This window comes from Salvelinus fontinalis, chromosome 32 (assembly GCF_029448725.1).
Source record: "Salvelinus fontinalis isolate EN_2023a chromosome 32, ASM2944872v1, whole genome shotgun sequence".
In the NCBI taxonomy this organism is placed as follows: domain Eukaryota; kingdom Metazoa; phylum Chordata; class Actinopteri; order Salmoniformes; family Salmonidae; genus Salvelinus; species Salvelinus fontinalis.
This window is the reverse complement of record NC_074696.1, coordinates 45,346,301-45,367,879: the sequence shown is the minus strand read 5'-3', so window position 1 is coordinate 45,367,879 and position 21,579 is coordinate 45,346,301. Positions and strand designations below refer to the sequence as shown.

Sequence of the window (21,579 nt, the reverse complement as noted above, 5' to 3'; positions counted from 1 at the left end):
CTCTCGATAATTTAAATGGGGAGAGAAAGTCACGTCAGGAGCCATATGACACCTATGGGTTCTTGGACTCTTCTGTAACGGGAGAGTGTTTCATAGATCACTGCATTATTAGAACGTACTATAGGTTCACCTCTGAACTTGGAACCTGTTCGCTGTTTGTCCAATGGTAGTGCCGTGAACATGTTACAATTATTCAGGTGTAACTGTTTTGACACTGTTATACTGCATAATGTTGATTGTTACATGGTATTTATCAGTTTTATGTGTTCAAATGTTGGGTTTGTTTTTAGAGAGAAGTCTTAGTTAACAAAGTTGCTTTGTGGAAAATAAATACCATCGGTTTACAATAAGTTTAATTGTATTTTTTTTTTTTTTATAAATTAAGTTTCATAAAAACTCTTTCAGTGACTGAAACAGTTTGTTTACGTCATACCAGTTAAGTGGTGTTGTTCTCTTTTCCAACAATAAAAAAAAAAAAATGTTGCCATTATCAAGAGTGGGACTGGGGCTAAAACGATATCCTACATAGTGTGGGAGGACTGCACCTAAAAAGGCTGGAGACTCATAACTAATCGAAGAGCATGCATGTATATGTCCTGACCAAACGATGAGGAGTCTTCACTTGACGTTGCAGCACAGCAAGATTCTCAGACAGGGGGCATGGGATGTCAGGAACAATGACCCCATTGTCAGTGTTTCCAGATTCCAAATTATCCACCTGCTAAATCTGGAATGCTCAAAAGAAACAATCTGTATTAGTGAAGATAAATTTAAAGGAAGATCTGTCAAGCCATTCACATATCACACAGACACATACCTCTGCATTGTCTGGCTCAGACACAGGTGTTCGGAGCATTCCGACATGCCACAGCTGGTGAGGTGTCAGGTTCGCCTCTGTACTTAAAGGGTGATTAAAGAGTGACACCTTAAGGGTTTTTTAATTAATGCATGTGAGACAGGTTCCATGTACAACAAGACAGGCAGAGAGGAGGAGAGAAAAAGAACACAAAACAGTTTAATTACCTCTGGTTATGGACATTTATGCCAGCAATAAAGCTTCCACGGCCTGTTCCTCGGACAGTGAACATACATCTGGCAATATCTACATTTTCGACCCCTTGATCAGCTAGCACTCTGAAAGTAAAGAAGATAGCTTATTTTTTGTAGATATGAAAACGGTAACTGAGATATGACCGTTCAATCTAAAGCAGATGTCATTTTCAGGATATGTCAACACAGCACAGAAAGCAATCTTAGGTTTGATGAGGAAGATGTCAAAGGTTTTTATACAGAAAGTAACTCCTCACAAGATGTTACAATAGTGGTTATATAAACAGTCCAAATTGGTGAAGTGAAATGAAAAAACTGAAACGGAAAAGTGATGCGTGCACATGTATTCACCCTGTCTGCTATGAAGCCCCTAAATAAGATCTGACGCAACCAATTACCTTCAGAAGTCACATAATAAGTTAAATAAAGTCCACCTGTATGCAATCTAAGTGTCACATGATCTGTCACATGATCTCAGTATATATACATCTGTTCTGAAAGGCCCCAGAGTCTGTAACACCACAAAGCTTGGGGCACCACCAAGCAAGAGGCACCATGAAGACCAAGGAGCTCTTCAAACAGCAACTTTTATCTCCTTTCTATAATATTACGCAATTTCCCTTTCAAATAACTGCTGAGGTTTATGGATGTCAGAGAATAACACAATTTGGACTCGGACTCGGAGCCGAATCTTAGAGATTTTAAGAGCTGTGGTATTCTAGTGAAAGTCTGTGCACCAGTGGAGCTGATGTGTCAATGTAAAACAAGAGTGTTCCTACCGTCAGATCAGAGAGACGGCCTTGCTAAAGTGTGATCTCTCAGCTCTGTGATTTTCATTAGAACTCATCTGTGACTAGGAAGTGAGGAGCTCTTCCAAAGAAACCTTTACCTTTTGTTTGTCTGTAGTCTGTCACCTCCTCCCCCCAAACTCCCTAGTACACACCCAACTTCTAAAGAACATCCAGCATTCATTCCATCATTCCAAACCCACTTGGCATTTTTCTTATTTTTTCCAAAACTGGAATTGAACGAACAGTGTCGAATTTTTGCAACCAGGAAATGACAGAGCAATTTCCACCAGATACCACAGCTAGAGTTGGACTGTAGCATTTGAAAGTTAGCCATAATCTTTCACTGTACTTGTATCTAAGGAGTCTTTAATAGTTGTGCAATAACCTCTAATTTTCAGGGGCAACTTTTATCTCCTTTCTATAATATTACGCAATTTCCCTTCCAAATAACTGCTGAGGTGTAACGGGCTTCCTCCTTCTCTTCATCCGAAGAGGAGTAGCAAGGATTGGACCAAAGTGCAGCGGGGTGTGAATTCATAATGATTTATTAAACAAAAACGACGAAAGACGAAATAACACTTTAGAAATACAAAATAACAAAACGAACTAAACAGACCTAAACTTACGAACTTACATGAAACGAAGAACACACGAACAGGAACACACGAACAGGAACACACGAACAGGAACACACGAACAGGAACACACGAACAGGAACACACGAACAGGAACACACGAACAGGAACACACGAACCGAAACAGTCCCGTGTGGTAACATGTACTGACACGGAAGACAACCACCCACAACAAACAATGTGAAACAACCTACCTTAATATGACTCTCAATTAGAGGAAACGCCAAACACCTGCCTCTAATTGAGAGCCATACCAGGCAACCCATTAACCCAACATAGAAAACACATAACATAGACTACCCACCCAAACTCACGACCTGACCAATTAAACACATACCAAACAACAGAAAACAGGTCAGGAACGTGACATGAGGTTTATGGATGTCAGAGAATAAGACAATTTGGACTCGGACTCGGAGCCGAATCATAGAGATTTTAAGAGCTGTGGTATTCTTGTGAAAGTCTGTGCACCAGTGGAGCTGATGTGTCAATGTAAAACAAGAGTGTTCCTACCGTCAGATCAGAGAGACGGCCTTGCTAAAGTGTGATCTCTCAGCTCTGTGATTTTCATTAGAACTCATCTGTGACTAGGAAGTGGGGAGCTCTTCCAAAGAAACCTTTACCTTTTGTTTGTCTGTAGTCTGTCACCTCCTCCCCCCAAACTCCCTAGTCCACACCCAACTTCTAAAGAACATCCAGCATTCATTCCATCATTCCAAACCCACTTGGCATTTTTCTTATTTTTTCCAACCTTTAATTTGAATAGATTTTTAATTTGAATTTCATGTAATGGACATGAACAAAATACTTCAAAATTGGTGAAGCTAAATAAAAAAACTGAAACGGAAAAGTGGTGCGTGCACATGTATTCACCCCGTTTGCTATGAAGCCCCTAAAAAAGATCTGGTGCAACCAATTACCTTCAGAAGTCACACTGTGTGCAATCTAAGTGTCACATGATCTGTCACATGATCTCAGTATATATACACCTGTTCTGAAAGGCCCCAGAGTCTGCAACACCACAAAGCAAGGGGCACCACCAAGCAAGAGGCACCATGAAGACCAAGGAGCTCTTCAAACAGGTCAGGGACAAACTTGTGGTGAAGTACAGATCAGGGTTGGGTTATAAAAAAATATCTGAAACTTTGAACATCCCACGGAGCACCATTAAATCCATTATTAAAAAATGGAAAGAATATGGCACCACAACAAACCTGCCAATAGAGGGCGGCCCACCAAAACTGACGGACCAGGCAAGGAGGGCATTTAAAAAGACCAAAGATAACCCTGCAGCTCCTTCAGGGTTATCTTGGTGGTTCCAAACCTTTTCCATTTAAGAATGACGGAGGCCACTGTGTTCTTGGGGACCTTCAATACTGCAAAAATGTTGTGTGTAAAGAAACAGGCAGCACTGCAGATCCTGCACTGCAAGGCAGCTGCCTTGAAATAAAGGGGAAGAGCAAACATACACCGACACATCCTTGACCACTCTATAACGATATTATAATAAGTGTAGGGTACAATCTGTACAATGTGTCAATGACAAAATCCCATTCTGTTTACCAAGGACAAAGTTTAATAGCAATACCTTTTTACACACTTATTGACAAAAAAAATAGACATTTTCATTTTGTATTATTGCAAAAAGAGAAGCTTACCTAAAACTAGAACCACAAAGTGTGTAATTTGGTGATAAACGGAAATGTCCTGTAATGGAATTGTGTTTACTGGATCACTGAATAAAAAATAAAAAAGTCTTCCAAAAGAAAATGATCATTTGTCCAGGAAGTCCTCCCCTGCTTCAGTCCACTTTCTTCTGTTTTGTGCCTAATGAACACAACCTAGGCCATTGTTTAACTGTCAAAACATTAAGAACAATGGTGGGGGGGGGGGGGGGGGGGGGGGGGTTAGTGTTGGTTTTACATGATGGAAGCCTTCATTTAGTTTACAATGCCTGGTCACTTGCAACAGAGCACTGATTGCTTTCAAAACGTCATCCTTATCGTCCTGATATCTAAATGTGCAGTTGTGTTTCAATAAACAAATTGTGCACAACATGGAAGTAAATAACATCACACAAGATATTCCTAAAACAGAAACATGAATGGCATTGCAAGTAAAGGGTTACCGAAATGTTCTGTGCAAACATTTTAATTACACCTACTCAGGGAACCATCCTTTGTGACATTATTACGGCTCTAGATTAGTACTGTACACGGGACCAACCAAAACCCAGGACATTCACAATCGAATGCTTCCTTCGGTGTGCTACTAGGATGATTTCAAAACAGCACAGTGAAGGAAATGACATAGCAATGCTTTAGATTTCCAACCTACAGTACATGCAAATAGCCTTTTACCAAATTCCCTCACAGGAATTAACCTGCACCTTGAGTATCACAAATAGAAATGATGTGTATTACAGAAACTACAAATATGCTAAGCTTTGTGTTGATTACTCTAAACTAAACAAATATCAGTTTTTCAAGGAGCATGGCTTGAAATAAAACATTACAGTTTTATGATGTATTACTTATTTGGCTTAATGGCATGATAAGCCAATGAAATAAAATGGTTTTGAATGTCCGATAGTGTATGGTACATTCAAATGTTTGCATGAAGAGCGATAACCAATTTAATCAATTGCCACAATGAAGAGCCCATTCAATAAAATGTAACCTCCCTTTGGTAGCTGCTGGTTATATTGCACACATAAGAGTATGTTGTGGTTTCTGTCAGACTAGTCCCAGAAGGCAAAACTAGTTGAAATGATGTCATTACAAGTGGTCAACATCTGTTTGTAGTGATGTTATTGTAACCAGTTTTTCCCGCTGGTGTCTTGCAGATACTACGGCTGTTGAAAGACAACTTCAGATAGGTGGTTCCCATTGTTTCTTATCAGATAACAGATGTAGCGGCCTGGCAGGTCTGGTGGTAATGCCACAGCCTCTGGCACACATCTGGGTTGTCGGCATAGGTTCGAAACAAATCTACTGCCTTTTGACTCAGCAGTCTCCACATCTTTTCCCACTGTCTTCCTCTCTCTAGCTGTTCAGTGAATCAGGAAATACCTTTAAATAAAATAAAAAAATCTAATCTAATTTTATTGGTCACATACACATATTTAGCAGATGATATTGCGGGTGAAGCTAAATGCTTGTGTTCCTAGCTCTAACAGTACAGTAGTATCTAACAATTCACAACAATGCACACATCTAAAAGTAAAATAATGGAATTAAGAAATATATAAATATTAGGATGAGCAATGTCTGAATGGCATTGACTAAAATACAGTAGAGTACAGTATATTCAGGGCATTCGGATAGTGTTCAAACCCCTTTACCTTTCCCACATTTTGTTACGTTACAGCCTTATTCTAAAATGCATTAAAAAAAAATCCCTAATCAATTCACACACAATACCCTATTATGACAAAGCAAAAACAGGTTCTTAGAAATGTTTTGCAAATGTATAAAAAAACTGAAATATCACATTTAAATAAGTATTCAGACCATTCACCCCAGTACTTTGTTGAAGCACCTTTGGCTGCAATTACAGCCTCGAGTCTTCTTGTGTATGACGCTACAAGCTTGGCACATCTGCATTTGGAGAGGTTCTCTCATTCTTCTCTACAGATCCTCTCAAGCTCTGTCAGGTTGAATGGGGAGTGTTGCTGCACCGCTATTTTCAGGTCTCTCCTGAGATGTTTGATCGGGTTCAAGTCCGGGCTCTGGCTGGGCCACTCAAGGACATTCAGAGACTTGTTCCGAATGCCACTCCTGTGCTGTCTTGGCTGTGTACTTGGGGTCGTTGTCCTGTTGGAAGGTGAACCTTTGCCCCAGTCTGAGGTCCTGAGCGCTCTGGAGCTGGTTTTCATCAAGGATCTCTCTGTGCTTTGCTCCGTTCATCTTTGCCTTGATCTCGACCAGTCTCCCAGTCCCTGCCGCTGAAAAACATCAGTTGCGTACCTTTCCAAATGATATCCAATCAATTGAATTTACCACAGGTGGACTCCAATCAAGTTGTAGAAACATCTCAAGGATGATCAATAGAACCAGGATGCACCTGAGCTCAATTTCGAGTCATATAACCAAGGGTCTGAATACTTATGTAAATAACGTATTTCAGTTTTTTATTTTTAATACATTTGCTAAAATTTCAAAAACTCTGTTATCACTTTGTCATTATGGGGTATTGTGTGTAGATTGATGAAGACTTTCTTTTATTTATTCAATTTTAGAATAAGGCTGTAACGTAACAAAATATGTAAAAAGGGAATGGGTTCGATTTTCTTTCCAAATGCACTGTAGATATGGTAGAAGACCAAACTCAACCTTTATACACCTTAAATATTCTATGAAAATTACATTGAGGGAAAAAACAAACAATTTAATCTATTTTAGAATTTGGCTGTAACGTTGCAAAATGTGGTAAAAGTCAAGGGGTCTGAATTCTTTCCGAATGCACTGTATATACATTACCATCTTCCAAATGACCTGGTTTAAATATTTTCTTTCATGTTTTGCGCAAACCCATTGCTGTTTTTCATAAGCACATTGCTAACTTGTAGTATCAAGCCTGACATCCTGTGACCATCACCACCCAGTAATTTAACATCATTAGATTTAATGTGTCTTAGCAATGAGTAGTCTTTCACCATCAGTTTTTTTGCACACATGTAACAGACAGGCAGATGTTTCTAAAAGGAGTGTCTCTCTTTAGTGATGCAATGGACTGTGACTGTGAAAGTCCATGTCACGAAACCGCCTTATCTGGTATGCTCAGTTATGCACATTTGGGTGTTTGCCGCTCGCTCCCACACAAAGACAATGCTTTTTTCGCTTAGGGGTGGGGGCATTTCCGGGCACAACCTGGATCAGCAAACGTAATAACCCTTTGCTTACAGTTTATTTACAGTATGTACACTGTCAATATGTATATGCTTTTCAAATGAATAACAGAAAGGGCTTAAATGGGGACCTTTGCGTGTTTAAAAATAATCATCCGAGTTGGTTTAGCTAACTTAGAAGTATGTCTGCATTTGTAAACTTTGTTCACACTCTTGAAAAGCAAATTACAGCTACTCACCATATATAAGGTGTGAATACATTTCACAATAAATTAGATGACATTGTGGTTCAGTCAATCCCAAAAAATCGCAACTGATTGTTAGGTAATGTCCCATGGGAACCAATCTGAGGAAATGAAGAGGAATGCCTGACATTTGGGCTCAGCAACAGTTGGATTTTTTTCCAGAGTAATGGGTGTGGCTTGTCATGTTGGACCTGTATATGAATAAGAGGAGTGTGGCTCCGATCCTGAGGAGTTAGCAGCACACAGTGAGCCTCACGTCTGTCTCTACTCTTCTGCCTGACACACAGTGGCGTCTCGCATATCCGGGAGGCTTAGTAAGTAGAACTCTCATGAATCTACTGTTTTTTGGCAGGCTGCTGTAGTATTCGTGGGTTAGTGTGGCTTCAGGGAAAATTAGTCGAAATAAGCACATCTAATTGACTATGGTTGTAGTTGGGTAATATTTGATATGTATGCATATTATATATACCTCACATGCGCTCCACAATAAGACTACACAATTAGCCTATTCAAATGTTTATCTCACTCCTTAAATATAATACAAATATGCAAGCAAGCATTAGGCAATGAGTTGACTAGCAAGAATTTATCTGAGAATTGTCTATATCGCATTTAAAGGCTTGTGAGGAGGATTCGACCCAATGTAAATAAGACAGAATTCCTGAGAGGACCATAAAACCCTTTGCATAGAGTAATTCAGAGTTCACCCTGTACAGATACAAGTTACCACAGAGATCATACATCCATATAGATAGCAGTTATCCTCAGTGAACACGTTTCAGATAGACACCAAACATGGATACTATAGCATTATTCTATCACACCTTCAATAGTCAGTCCTCTGGATAGTGGATACCTCTGGATACTGTAGAGAGAGTTACATTTTGGCCCCTCAGAGGGGGAAGGGCTGACTAGTCCTTGGGCGTTGTCCTTTGTGCTTTCCTTGTGTTCCTGGACCATTTGCCATGCATCTCCCGTTTACAGAAAGCACATAAATTAGGGCTGAGCCGACATGGTTTGAATTCCTTTTTAATTATTAAGAGGAAATCGTTTTCCTTTGCTAGAGGCGATGTAAAGAAACAGTCAGCACTGCACATCCTGCACTATTTCAACTTCCTTGAAATAAAGTGGAAGAGCAAACATTCCCAGACACACATAACCTTTGACCGCTCTATAACGATATTCAAAGTGTGCTCAGCTACCTCAGGGGCTGGGGAGGCATTCAATGTCTGGATCAGAACTTCTTGGTATGGAACAAAGTAGATGGATTGGAGCCAGGGGGATTGTCACCAATAAAATGTTCTATTGGTTCAGAGATTCTGAGGTTATTACAGAGTTCTGTGAACGGATTGGTTTAAAAGAAGCGTAGGCTACAATCTGTACAATTTGTCAATGATTAAATCCCATTCTGTTTACCAAGGACAATAAAGTTTAATAGCAAGAGTGAAAACCATTTTATACACTTTATTGACAAAAAAACATACATTTTAGTTTTTAATGTTGTATTATTGCAAAAAGAGAAGCTTACCTAAAACTAGAACCACAAAGTGTGTAATTTGGTGATAAATGGAAATTGATTTTTTTTGTTGGATTCATAGAGTGAAACCAGGATTGTGTTTATTAGCTCACTGAATAAAAAAATATATATATATTTGAAAATGAGGATGAGCATTTCTTCCAGGAAGTCCTCCCCTGTTTCAATCCACTTTCTTCTGTCTTGTGCCTAATGAACACAACCCAAGCCATTGTTTAACTGTCAAAACATTAAAACCAATGGTGGGGCGGTATAGTGTTGGTTTTACATGATGTAAGCCTTAATTTAGTTTACAAGGACTAGTCACTTTTGCAGCAGAGCACTGATTGCTTTCAAAACGTCATTCTCACCTCCCTGATATCTAAATGTGCAGCTCTGTGCCAAGGAATAAACAAATTGTGCACAACATCAGGGGAAATTGCATCACACAGGATATTCCTAAAACATAAACATGAATGACATTGCAAGTAAAGTATTACTGAAACGTTCTGTGCAAACATTTTAATTACACCTACCCAGGGAACCATCCTGTGTGACATTATTACGAGTCTAGACTAGTGCTGTACACGTGACCAACCAAAACCCAGGACATTCACAATTGTATACTTCCTTCAGTGTGCTACTAGGATGATTTCAAAACAGGGCAGTGAAGGAAATGACATAGCAATGCTTTAGATTTCCAACCTACAGTATATGCAAATAGCCTTTTACCAAATTCCCTCATAGGAATTAACCCGCACCTTGAGAATCACAAATATAAATTATGTGTATTACAGAAACTACAAATATGCTAAGCATTGTATTGATTACTCTAAACTAAACAAATACCCCTATTTCAAGGAGCATGGCTTGAAATAAAACATTACAGTTTTATGATGTATTACTTATTTGGCTTAATGGCATGATAAGCTAATGCAATAAAATGGTTTTGAACGTCCAACAGTGTATGGTACATTCAAATGTTTGCATGAAGAGCGATAACCAATTTAAACAATTGCTGCAATGAAGAGCCCTTTCAATAAAATGTAACCTCACTTTGGTAGCTACTGGTTATATTTCACACAAGAGGGTGTGGTTTCTGTCAGACTAGTTCCAGCAAGCAAAGCTAGTTGAAATGATGTCATTACAAATGGTCGAAATCTGTTTGTAACGATGTTATCGCAACCAGTTTTTGCAACCAGGTGTTTCTCATTGTTAATGATCAGATAACAGATGTAGTGGCCTAGCTGATCTGGTGGTAATGCCACAGCCTCTGACACACATCTGGGGTGTCGGCATAGGTTCGAAACGAATGTCTGAGTGGCATCGACTAAAATACAGTAGAGTACAGAGCATTCGGAAAGTGTTCAGACCCCTTTACTTTTTCCACATTTTTAACTTTGCAGCCTTATTCTAAAATGTATTAAATTGTTATTTTTTCCCTCATCAATTTACAAACAAGACCCCATAATGACAAAGAAAAAAACCTGTTTTTTAGAAATGTTTGCAAATGTATTTAAAATTTCATATTTACTTAAGTATTCAGACCCTTTACTCAGTACTTTGTTAAAGCACCTTTGGCAGCGATTACAGCCTCGAGTCGTCTTGGGTTCGACTTTTACAAGCTTGGCACACCTGTTTTTGGAAAGTTTCTCCCATTCTTCTCTGCAGATCCACTCAAGCTCTGTCAGGTTAAATGGGGAGTGTTGCTGCACAGCTATTTTCAGGTCTCGCCAGAGATGCTCAATCGGGTTCAAGTCTTTGCTCTGTTCATCTTTGCCTCGATCCTGACTAGTCTCCCAGGCCCTGCCGCTGAAAAACATCCACACAGCATGATGCTGCCACCACCATGCTTCAACGTAGTGATAGTGCCAGGTTTCCTCCAAACGTGATGCTTGGCATTTAGGCCAAAGAGTTGAATCTTGGTTTCATCAGACAAGAAAATATTTTTGCTCATGGTCTGAGGTTCTATAGGTGCCTTTTGCCAAACCCCAAGCTGGCTGTCATGTACCTTTTACTGGGGAGTGGCTTCCGTCTTTTTATTTAATCAATTTCAGGATATGTCTGTAACGTAACATGTGAAATGAGTAAAACAGTACATAAACATTATTCAATTGACTAATGTTCCATTTAAAGTGACCAGTGATTCCATGCCTATGTACATAGGGCAGCAGCCTCTACGTTGCAGGGTTGAGTAACCGGGTGGTAGCTGGCTAGTGATGGCTATTTAACAGTTTGATGGCCTTGAGATAGAAGCTGTATTTCAGTCTCAACTTAGATGCACTTGTACTGACCACGCCTTCTGGATGATAGCGGCCATGGCTCGGGTGGTTGATGTCCTTGACCTGTGACATCAGGTGCTGTAGGTGTCCTGGAGGGCAGGCAGTGTGCCCACCATGACACATTGGGCAGACCATACCACCGTCTGGAGAGCCCTGCGGTTGCGGGCAATGCAGTTGTCGTACCAGTCAATGATACAGCCCGACAGGATGCTTTCAAATGTACATCTGTAAGAGTTTGTGAGGGTCTTACATACTGACCAGACCGTTGACTTTGTCCCCCCACACCAGACGCGATCAGGACTCGCAGGTTGAAATATAAAAACAAACCAATATTATATTAATTTGGGGACAGGTCGAAAAGCATTAAACATTTATTGCAATTTAGCTAGCTAGCTAGCTTGCTGTTGCTAGCTAATTTGTCTTGGGATATAAACATTGGGTTGTTATTTTACATGAGATGCACAAGGTCCTATGCTCCGACAATTAGTCCACAGATAAAAGGGTAAACGTTTGTTTCTAGTAATCACTCTTCTTCTTTGGACTTTATGTGACGGTTGGCAACCAACTTCAAAAGGTGCATTCCCACAACCGACTAGAGTGTAGACCTCAGTTCATCTTTCAATCACCCAAGTGGCTATATACGCCTAAAAACCAATGAGGAGATGGTATGTTGGTATATGCTCCTGAAAAGCAATGAGGAGATGGGAGAGGCAGGACTTGCAGTGCATTGAGTGTCACAAATAGAACCAAGTTCTATTTTACGCCAGGCGACGCAAACGCTCGCGAGCAGTGTGGGTGCAATGATTGAATAACATGTATGTGTACATTTATTTTGCAACGCACACAACGCCTCCGGTCTGGTCAGTATGTTAGACCCCTTTTTTCTCCATTTCCGCCTGAATGACGTGCCCAAAGTAAACAGCCTGTTGCTCAGGCCCTGAAGCCAGGACATGCATATAATTGGTACCATTGAAAAGAAAACACTTTGAAGTTTGTATAAATGTTAAAGTTATGTAGGAGAATATAACACAATAAATTTGGTAGGAGAAAATCCAAAGAAAAAACAACCAGATTTGTTTTGAGAGAGACTCTTAGAAAGGCAAGTAAAAGGTCATATTGAAAATTAGCTCCCTGGATGCAATTCTATCCTATGGCTTCCACAGGGTGTCAGCAGTCTATGTTCAAGGTTTCAGGCTTGTAACTTCAAAAAACGAATAAGAAATATCAGTATAAGTCTTGGCTATTCGTGTTTGTGCGCGCCATGAAGACAGGACGCACCTACTAAAAGTTTCCTATTGAACATACTTCTTTCCGTAAGAAATAATATAGTTTGATTACATTTTAGGGTATCTGAGGAGTAAATAGAAATGTATTTTGACTTGTTGAAACAAAGTTTAGGGGTAGATTTTCGGATTCCTTTCTCTGCATGTTGAACGATTGGATTACTCAAATCGATGGCACAACTAACAAACTTTTTGGCATATAAAGAAAGATTATATCTAACAGAACAACATTACATGTTATAGCTGGGACCCTTTTGGATGACAAATCAGAGGAAGATTTTCAAAAAGTAAGTGAATATTTTATCGTTATTTGTGAATGCAAGAAACCTGTGCCGGTGGAAAAATATTTTGATGTGGGGCGCCGTCCTCAAACAATCGCATGGCATGTTTTCGCTGTAATAGCTACTGTAAATCGGACAGTGCAGTTAGATTAACAAGATTTTAAGCTTTCAGCCGATATAAGACACTTATATGTACCTAAATGTTTAATATCCATAATTTTTATGATTATTTATTTGAATTGCGCGCCCTCCAGTTTCACCAGAAGTTGTCCCGTTAAGAAGCTTTAGGGGCCAAGACAAATTTCTTCACTGTTCTGAGGCTGAAGAGGCGCTGTTGCGTCTTTTTCACCACACAGTCTGTGTGGGTGGACCATTTCAGATTGTCAGTGATGTGTGCTTTCCTAAACCTCTGCTAAAAACTTCTCCGCATTCACAGAAAAAAAACTGGATTTTTTTTCTTTTTTCGCTCCATTCATTAAAATCACAATTTAACCAATACCCATCTATTTTTGTGACTACCTTGACCTACCAATTGTTTTTTTAAGTATTGAAACCAAACCATATCGATTTGAATGAAAAGTATTTGAATACACATGAAAAGGTGAATGTAGTAAGAAGCAAACATAATTTCAAATTTACATTTACATTACATTTAAGTCATTTAGCAGACGCTCTTATCCAGAGCGACTTACAAATTGGTGCATTCACCTTATGATATCCAGTGGAACAACCACTTTACAATAGTGCATCTAAATCTTTTAAGGGGGGGGGGGGGGGTCAGAAGGATTACTTTGTCCTATCCTAGGTATTCCTTAAAGAGGTGGGGTACAAATAGAGTACATTTTATTTTAAACAGCATATAAACACTCTAAATAGGTCAGGAGCCAGACAGACAGCCTAAGAAGGAACAAACATTTATTATTTAGGCTATATCATTTCAATTATTTCAAGGGATTTATGAGTGCGACACAATAGGACATAAAGCCCTCAGCCTTTTAACAAAATGTACTTGTATTAAATCATTATATTCTATGAATTGTGCATATAGGCAGTGACTTATTTAGAATGAAATACAAATTAAACAAAAAACTCATTAGTGCCTTTGATTTCATTTTTAGAAATATGAGTTTGGCCAGTCTGTGTCTTCAGGTTCATGCGATGGCTCCTGGAGAGCCGGCCAGCAGCGGATATTCTCTTCACACTTGCAAAACCACTGGGGATGCTAAACACCCTTTTGGCCACTCTTGCCAGGCTAGGCAGAGATGCAGAGTTGTTTTTTTTTATTTCATTATAGGTAGTTCTACAGGTTTTTAGGCAAAATAACCCAATCAAAAACGGAAAGACATGAATGCCAGGCCTATTGAGGCAAAATCAGTTATGGCCTATTGTACAGACAATAGAACGAAAATGAACAAAACGTTTAAGAGATCTGATTTTTTTTGGTTTATAAATGCTTAGCTATAATGATACACTTAGTTATCTACCCACCTCGCTCCTTTCTTTTAGCACGCTTTTGGCATATGTGTATTTTATGATTGTTTAGTTGTGGACACTAAACCACCGCAATCTCGCTCTTCCTCTTTGTCCTCATCTGCGTAAGTCACCTTGATTTAGCACCTGTGTGTTTCATCAGTTTCTTTATGAAAATATTTTGCGAACTCCCTTAAAGTTCCTAAAGCAAGGGGCTATGGCAGCACACAAGTAGACTACATGCATGCTGGGGCGGGCTCCGCTCCGCTCCAGGCTCCACTCCGCTCACATACACCTGATTCTGACACAGAACGGAAGTACAAGGAAAACAGGACTTTAGATATGGAGAAGAGTATGCGTGTGATGATGTATGCTGTGATGGCGTGTTAAGCTTGACGAGTAAACTTTCCCTTAATTATCCCCATTGGGTCCTCATGTTACAGAGCCTACTACACAACAGTTTACCTGCTGCTTATTCAGGCAAGACACAGCTTTGGTAAATATTTTGTCTTGATAGCTAATATTCGTAGATAATAATTTATAGTCTAATCCATTCCTGAAAACAGCATGGAGACCACGTTTTGAATATTTGAAATGTTTATCCACACCCTGCATGAAAAACAGTATAATCACACCCTCTCTACTCCCACAGGCTGTAGTGATGTTATCCAGCACACAATCTAGCTACCCCTCTAGAGATAAATAGACCTCTGGCAGTATGTCAAGGGTGTGTCTGAAATGGAACCCTAATCCCTGTCCTTCAAACTCAACTCTGGACCTCGAAACCAGTTCCACTGCATTTTTTTCATTTTTCCACTCTAATCAGGGACTGATTTAGACCTGGGACACCAGGTGTGTGCAAATCATTATCAGGTAGAACAGAAAACAGCTCCGGACCTTGTAGGGTAAGAGTTGAATACCCCTGCCCTATATAGTGCACAAAAAATGTGTGCACTACATAGGGAATAGGGTGCCATTTGGGATGAATCCCATACCTTTGTTTTCTATCTGTTTTACTTACTTACGACTTAGAACATGTCTGACAAGACTTTGCTTGATGTTAAGATCCTGTAACCACATTTTGTCTTCCCAACAATGAGACAGTAATGTCAAGATTTTGATCAGATCGGTGGTAAATACTGGTAACTAACACTGTTTTGTACACATTTTGCGTAACTGTGGCATTCGAACGAGGCTGCAATGAAAACTAATAGGACTGCAGCGACTGTTGGCATCAAAATCCGGAGTGTGAACTACGTTTCTATTTATGCGTTGATTGACATGGTAATGGACCAATAGTATTTGAGAAAAGATGAAAAGACTGACCCCTATGACGTAACTCATGGCACGCATTTTGCAACTCATTATGTGTCGATCAGCCTCTTTCCACCAGGGGTAGCGCTTCTCTCGCAGATTAAAAACGAGCAATGATCAATGGTGAGTGTAATAATGAGTGTAAAGTTAATTATTTGTGAGTTCATCAACAGTTAATTCAATCAATAGTACATTTTTTTGCGTCATCACTGCGAGCCATCATGACTCTCAAAAAATGTGACAGCCGCAGTTTACTTGCGAAGATAACTTTAGCGCCGCGCTAAAAACCCTATAAAACCCTATAACCCTGTAATGAGACATTATATAAAGTCTTTATAGTGTTTTATTTACATTTTATAGGTGATTTTTAAAAAGACCCGGCAGAGCTCCATTGCTTTCTTCAATCATGCAGAGACGGGCAGCATGAAGGTCTCGTCATTGATTTTGCTGGAAAGGGGAGAAATTGTGCTTTACAATGGTATTAATATTAAATGTTTTGGGCGCTAAAATAAGGTCAAGTGTACGAAACACTGCAATGTATGTGAGTTTGCTAGCTACCGTTAGTGTGCTCCCCAAAAACGTTTGATCTTATGTTTTGATGAGCATGGGGCCTAGTGAATGCACACTATTTCTGCTCAACTTTTTTTTAAATTATGTCACTGTAGATGAAGTGTATGTTTTTTAGTCAAGCTGTGTGCTTTTCTGGCTCATTTACCCATTGTTGTCCTATGTCTTAACATTCACCAGCGCATTTATTGATAACATTCAACAAAATAAAAACGAATCTAGTGCAATTAAGAATTATATGTTCACGATCAGTGTCTTAACCTCTCTCAAAAATATGGTTTTGATCTTTGTAAAAAAAATAAGCATGTTGAGTTACAATAACGTGTCAGGTTGCATTTAAGTGCTCTTAGGTTTTATAGTTCCCCAATATTTCCATTTTAAGTCTACACGTTTCCAACAGTTGCTTTAGCATGCAGAAACAAATAAAGACATTATGTGTTGGCTGTTCGGCCTTATCAACAAATTATTCCCATTCACCTGCAACAAGCAAACTCAAATGTGCAAGTGCTTTTCCTATTTAACATTTGTTTTTCTCTATATCTTTACACAGATTTTTGAAAGTCAAGATTGAGTTGATCACTAAAGATATGGAAGGGAATGAAAATGGCCAGGCACAAGGCACCGGTGCAGTAGCTGGAGTCTTCCTGGAGAAGACAAAGCAGAAGATAACAATATATCAGGCCATGAAGAAACGTCTACTGAAGCCTGGCACAGCGTTGGCCCTGTTGGAGGCCCAGGCTGCCACTGAGGGAATCATAGACCTTATCAACAACCGGAAACTTCCAGTAGAAGAAGCTGTCAAGGAAGGAATAATTGGACCTGAGATGAGAGAAAAACTCCTTGTTGCCGAGAGAGCCATTGATGGCTACATAGATCCTTACACAAATGAAAAAATGTCTGTATTCCAAGCCATACAAAAGGATGTGATTTCAAAAAATTATGGATCCCGGTTGCTTGAGGCACAGCTATCCACAAAAGGCCTATTTGACCCTGTTGAAAAAAAACATGTTTCAGTGTACCTAGCGATTGAGAAGGGACACTATGAAAAAGGTTTACTCTCTGACCAGATGGAAGACCTCAAAGTTTTCTATGATCCAAACTCACAAGAAAATCTTAACTACTCACATCTGATAGAGAAATGCATAGTGGATCCTGACACTGGCTTACTGCTGCTCCCAGTTTGCATCACCTTCAAAGGCCTGCGAAGGGGGGTGTCCTCCACTGAGCTCCTGGCGGCAAACATCATTGACAAAGAGACCTATGACGACTTGCAGAAAGGCAAAACAACCACTCAGGATGTGATGCTCATGGAGACTGTGAAAGAGTACCTGGAAGGTAAAGGAGGTATCTCTGGTGTAGCTATGCTCTCGTCCAATCAGAGAATGAGTATCTATCAAGCCATGAAGCAGGGCATTCTTATGCCTGGAACAGCACTAGTTCTTCTTGAGGCACAGGCTGCCACTGGATTCATGATTGACCCTGTTCAGAACAAGAAATTCAGTGTGGACGAGGCTATTAAAAACAAAGTTGTGGGCCCTGACTACCATGCTAAACTGCTCTCGGCTGAGCGGGCAGTCACAGGATACAAAGACCCCTACACAGGTGAAACAATATCCCTGTTTCAGGCACTGTCAAAGAACCTAATCGTGAAGGAGCATGGGATTCGCTTACTGGAAGCTCAAATCGCCACAGGAGGAATAATTGATCCCATCAACAGTCACAGACTTCCTGTGGACGTGGCCTACAAGCGAGGTTTCTTTGATGAAGACATGAATGCAATACTTGCAGACTCAGGAGACGACACCAAAGGATTCTTTGATCCAAACACAAAGGAAAATCTGACATACCTTCAGCTGATGGGACGATGTGTTATCGACCCAGCCACTGGACTCTGCCTGCTACCTCTTATGGAACAGTCAGGTGGTCGGAATCATCATTTCATCGACTATCAAAGCAAACTTAACTTCAAAGAAGTGAGAGTGAGGGTGACTTGTGGGAAGTACATGGGAATGATTGTATCCCTTTGGGAATTGCTGATGTCGGAATACTTCAACGAGCATCAGAGGCAAGACGTCATTCGGCAATACACACAGGGACACCTTACAATGGAGATGATGATCAGAAGAATTATGGAGGTTATAGAGCAATCAGTGAAAACAACCAACGTCGTCTTTGAAGGAATCCGGGAGACTGTCACAGCAAAGCAGCTGGTAGAGGCAGATATCATTAGCGAGAAAGTCCTGGAGCAACTCAACAAGGGGAAGAAGACAGTGAAGGAGGTCACAGAGGATGAAACTGTTCAAATGTACTTACAAGGGAAAGACAGCATTGCAGGTGTGTTGCTTCCTGATTCTCAGATCATGACAATCTACCAGGCCAGACAAAAGGGAAAACTAATGCCAGGAACTGCACTGATTCTACTGGAAGCTCAAGCAGCAACAGGCTTCATCATTGACCCTATTGCCAATAGAAAGTTTTCAGTGGATGAGGCAGTGAAGGCAAACATAGTGGGACCTGACCTTCATGGAAAGCTGCGTTCAGCAGAGAAAGCAGTGACTGGTTACAAAGATCCATACACTGGCAAAACCATCTCTCTGTTCCAAGCCATGCAGAAAGACCTCATCTTACAAGACCACGGAATTCGTCTGCTGGAGGCACAGATTGCCACTGGAGGAATCATTGACCCTCTTAACAGCCATCGTATTCCTGTCCATGTAGCCTACAAGAGGGGATATTTCAATGAGGAAATGAATCAGATTCTTGACGATCCAAGTGATGACACGAAGGGCTTCTTTGACCCCAACACTCATGAAAACCTCACTTACCTGAAGCTCTTGGCTAGGTGTGTCACTGATCCAAGCACAGGCCTTTGTCTTCTGCCACTCAAAGGCAAAAGCAATAGAGTCAACATACAAGATCACATAAAGGAGACATTCCAAGCTACAAATGTCACTGTTAAGTACGGCAGGTTCAGCTGCAAGCATGTAACACTCTGGGATCTCATCAACTCTGAATATCTGTGTGAGGACAAAAGGCAGGAATTATTCAAACTGTACAAGTTAAGGACGATCACAATCAAGGAAATCATTGTAATTATCCTGGAAATCATTGAAAGCAAGGAGATAAAGTGGCAAGCCGGTCTTAACTTTGAGGGTCTGAGGGGGAATGTTTCTGTTGTGGACCTTTTGAGGTTGGAAATTGTGGACGAAAAGACATACACAAGTCTGATTGAAGGGAAACTGACCAACAAGGATATAATGAAGATAGACACAGTTAGAACCTATCTGAGAGGAAACAGCTGTGTAGCCGGGGTGATACTCCAACCCTCCAGTCAAAAACTGAGCATCTATGAGGCCAAGAAAAAGGGCATCCTGACTCCTGGTACTGCGCTATCTCTTCTGGAAGCACAAGCTGCCACAGGCTTTATCATTGACCCTCTTCACAACCAGAAACTGACTGTGGATCATGCTCTTAAAGAGAAGATAATTGGCCCAGAGCTGTACGAAAAGCTCTTATCAGCAGAGAAGGCAGTAACTGGCTACACAGACCCCTACACTGATAAAAAGATCTCACTCTTCCAAGCCATGAAGAAAGATCTGATCCTGCAGCAGCATGGCATTCGTTTACTTGAAGCCCAGATTGCAACAGGTGGCATCATTGACCCATTGAATTGTCTTCATTTGCCCCTTGAAGTTGCTTACAGAAAGGGATACTTTGATGCAGAGCTTAATCAAATCCTGACAGATCCCAGTGATGACACCAAGGGATTTTTTGACCCAAGGACACAAGCAAACTTGACCTACATGGAAATGATGGAGCAGTGCATAAAGGACCCAGAGACGGGTCTGTTTCTTCTGCCACTGATGGACAAAACTAAAACACAGGATGAAACTGAAAAAATGTACTCAGACGCTGAGATTAAACAGGAGTTTGAAAAGACAACTGTTAGCATATCAGTAGGGCGTTATTCAGGAAAGACAGTCTCTCTTTGGTATTTGATTCACTCTGGATACTTTACTGATGATCAGAGACTCCAGTTCCTTGAAAAATACAGAACAAAGAAGATGAACATACAAGTAATAATCACTTTGGTCATTTCCACCATTACAAAACTGGAAGAGAACGAAACTCTGAAAACAACAATAGGTTTGAGAAAGCCTGTCTCTGCAAAACAACTATTGAAATCAAGCATAATCGATGTCAATACCTTCAAGAGTTTGGAGGAAGGAAAAGTAACTCTCGAACAAGTGACCAAACTGGAATCTGTGAAGCAATACCTAAGGGGTACAGGAAGTATTGCTGGCATCCAGATTCTTCCATCCAAAAAAGTCATGAGCATTTATGAGGCAAAGCTGCAAGGTTTGCTAACACCTGGTACTGCACTGAAACTGCTTGAGGCTCAGGCTGCAACAGGGTTTGTCATCGATCCAATCAAGAACACATATTTATCTGTTGATGAGGCCGCAAGAGAACGACTAATTGGACTAGAAATACATGAAAAACTACTCTCGGCTGAACGAGCAGTCACTGGATATGTAGATCCATACACAGATGACACAATATCTTTATTTGAAGCCATGAAAAAAGATCTGATCGAGAAAGGCCACGGGATACATCTGCTAGAAGCACAAATTGCAACAGGGGGAATAATTGACCCAGTCAACAGCTACAGGATACCTTCTCATGTCGCCAAGAAAAATGGCTACCTTGATGACGAAACAAGTGAAGTTATGTCTAATCCAAAAGATGACACAAAAGGATTCTTTGACCCCAACACCAAGGAAAACCTAACATACCTTCAGCTAAGAGAGAGGTGTGAAAAGGATTCTCAGACAGGACTTTTACTCCTACCATTACATGTAGAAGCTGGAGGTGACTTTCACACAGATGAACAAACAGAGCAGGAATTCAAAGACAAAGTTGTGGTCATCAATGCAGGTAAATTTGAAGACAAACAAGTGTCACTGTGGGATGTGTTAATCTCTGAATATATTTCAAAACAGAAGAGAGAGCAGCTCTTGAAACAGTACAAGACAAGATCATTGACAATGAAAGAGATAATAGAAATAGTCAGCATAATAATACAGGAAGTGACATCAAAACAAATGAAGTTCAAAGGACTGAGGAAGCAGGTATCAGCAAGTGAGCTTTATGAGTCACAAATCATCTCAAAGGAACTATTCACTCAGATTATCCATGGAGAAGTTACTGAAGAGACGGTAGGGGAAATGGAATCTATTCAAAAGTACCTTGGGGCAACAAATTGCATTGCAGGAGTAAGAATTGAATCCACCAAAAA

The 21,579-nt window shown here is 40.3% G+C and overlaps 1 protein-coding gene across 1 annotated transcript in view; it reads left to right on the top strand.

Moving 5' to 3' along the window:
* Positions 1-21,579, top strand: part of LOC129830611 (uncharacterized) — a 248,671-nt gene that overhangs the window by 206,291 nt on the left and 20,801 nt on the right. Inside the window, exon 36 of the mRNA XM_055893164.1 lies at positions 16,831-21,577. Within this exon, the coding sequence (XP_055749139.1) occupies positions 16,831-21,577 (4,747 nt within the window). The remainder of the gene's footprint in view (positions 1-16,830; positions 21,578-21,579) is intronic.